Genomic DNA, 1,577 nt, shown 5'->3' with positions numbered 1-1,577 from the left:
TGGTGCCTTGTTTTGAATCTTTGTGTTCAAGTGACTTTTTCATTTCCTCAGGGCCATGTTCCTGTCGGAGATGTCTGAAGCCAAGCAGGAACTGATAGAAATTAAAGACTTTGATGGTGATGCCATTCAGGACCTGGTGCATTTTGCTTATTCCTCCAAGCTCACCTTAACTGTGGATAATGTCCAGCCACTGCTTTATGCTGCCTGCATCCTTCAGGTAGACAAGCACAACAAGCACTAGCATCAGATTATAACATGAACAGAGGTGTCCTGCGTTTCAAGTATAGTTTTGATTTACCACATTAATGCATAATGACAGTTTTAATCTAGAAAAACACTGAACTATATAATCCAACTCATAATGTTTGAAGTTGATTTATTGCCTCTTTCAAATAGGTTGAGTTGGTGGCGAGAGCCTGCTGTGAATACATGAAGGCACACTTTCACCCCACCAACTGCCTGGCAGTTCGAACCTTTGCCGAGAGCCACAATCGGGTGGACCTGATGGACATGGCTGACCGCTACGCCTGCGAGCACTTCACAGAGGTAGTGGAGTGTGAGGACTTCACATGTGTGTCTCCCCAGCACTTGCGTACATTACTGTCCTCCAGCGACCTCAATATTCACTCGGAGACACAGGTGTACAATGCAGCAGTGAAATGGCTAAACGCAAACCCACAGCATCACGAGGCCTGGCTGGACCAGATCATGTCTCAGGTTTGAGAATGGCCTGGAAAGGTTTTTTTTTTCTTTTCTTTTTTATATTAGTGTTGTATTCTTGAATGTGTGTCAGAAGTCAGAGTTTATCACCTGGTTTACTGGTTACCTGAATCTTTAGGGGAATAACTGAGTAAAAGGAGTGTTATATAATCACTTTAGCATCCGCATGACACCCGCATGTATGTTTGTCTTTTCCTTAGGTGCGCCTGCCCCTACTACCAGTAGAGTTTCTGACTGGAACCGTGGCAAAAGACGAGATGATCAAAGGTAACCTGAGCTGTCGTGACTTGATGGATGAAGCCAGAAACTACCACCTGCACCTCAACAACAAGGTGGTTCCAGACTTTGAGTATTCAGTCCGTACCATACCCAGGAAGCACACTGCAGGTACCTTTATATGGTGGTGCTCTGCTGTGAGCATGTAACAAGTCTTTTGTTTTATGGCATTTAGAAAGTCATTACAGCACATTTTCTTATCTTTATAAAAGCACACTTGCAGACATAAAACCAAGTGGCTTTTTGCAAGTTCATGTGCAGTTACGGACCTATTTACATTACATTAGTACCTTAAATCTGCTGTTATAGGCAGATGGTTTGGGGGTTTTAATTATAGTCAAGCTAGAGATAAGTAGCACAGTGCTGATGAATATCACTGAAACAACCCAAACTATCTCTTCATTCCTAATGCTCCTCACTTCAAATAGTCACTGTAACGTGTAACTGTGCTTGCATTTTAAGAATTTAACATAATAAAATTGAAAAGGTGGCAGTGAGACATCGTTGCTGAGCTGCAGAGGCATATTATAGCAGTCTAAAGTATGGTTGCGCAATTAATTGAATTCATTAAATGTACACAT

The 1,577-nt window shown here is 42.2% G+C and overlaps 1 protein-coding gene across 1 annotated transcript in view; it reads left to right on the top strand.

Annotated features, from left to right (window-relative positions):
• klhl8 (kelch-like family member 8) overlaps window positions 1-1,577 on the top strand; it is a 9,913-nt gene that overhangs the window by 1,663 nt on the left and 6,673 nt on the right. The window contains exons 3-5 of the mRNA XM_005720533.1: window positions 52-217; window positions 397-717; window positions 921-1,107. Coding sequence (XP_005720590.1) covers window positions 52-217; window positions 397-717; window positions 921-1,107 — 674 coding nt within the window. The remainder of the gene's footprint in view (window positions 1-51; window positions 218-396; window positions 718-920; window positions 1,108-1,577) is intronic.

This window comes from Pundamilia nyererei, unplaced genomic scaffold, assembly GCF_000239375.1.
Source record: "Pundamilia nyererei isolate P.nyererei 1_Seehausen unplaced genomic scaffold, PunNye1.0 scaffold00002, whole genome shotgun sequence".
Classification (NCBI taxonomy): domain Eukaryota; kingdom Metazoa; phylum Chordata; class Actinopteri; order Cichliformes; family Cichlidae; genus Pundamilia; species Pundamilia nyererei.
Note: the sequence above shows the minus strand (reverse complement) of the source record. Positions and strands in the feature narration are given on the sequence as shown.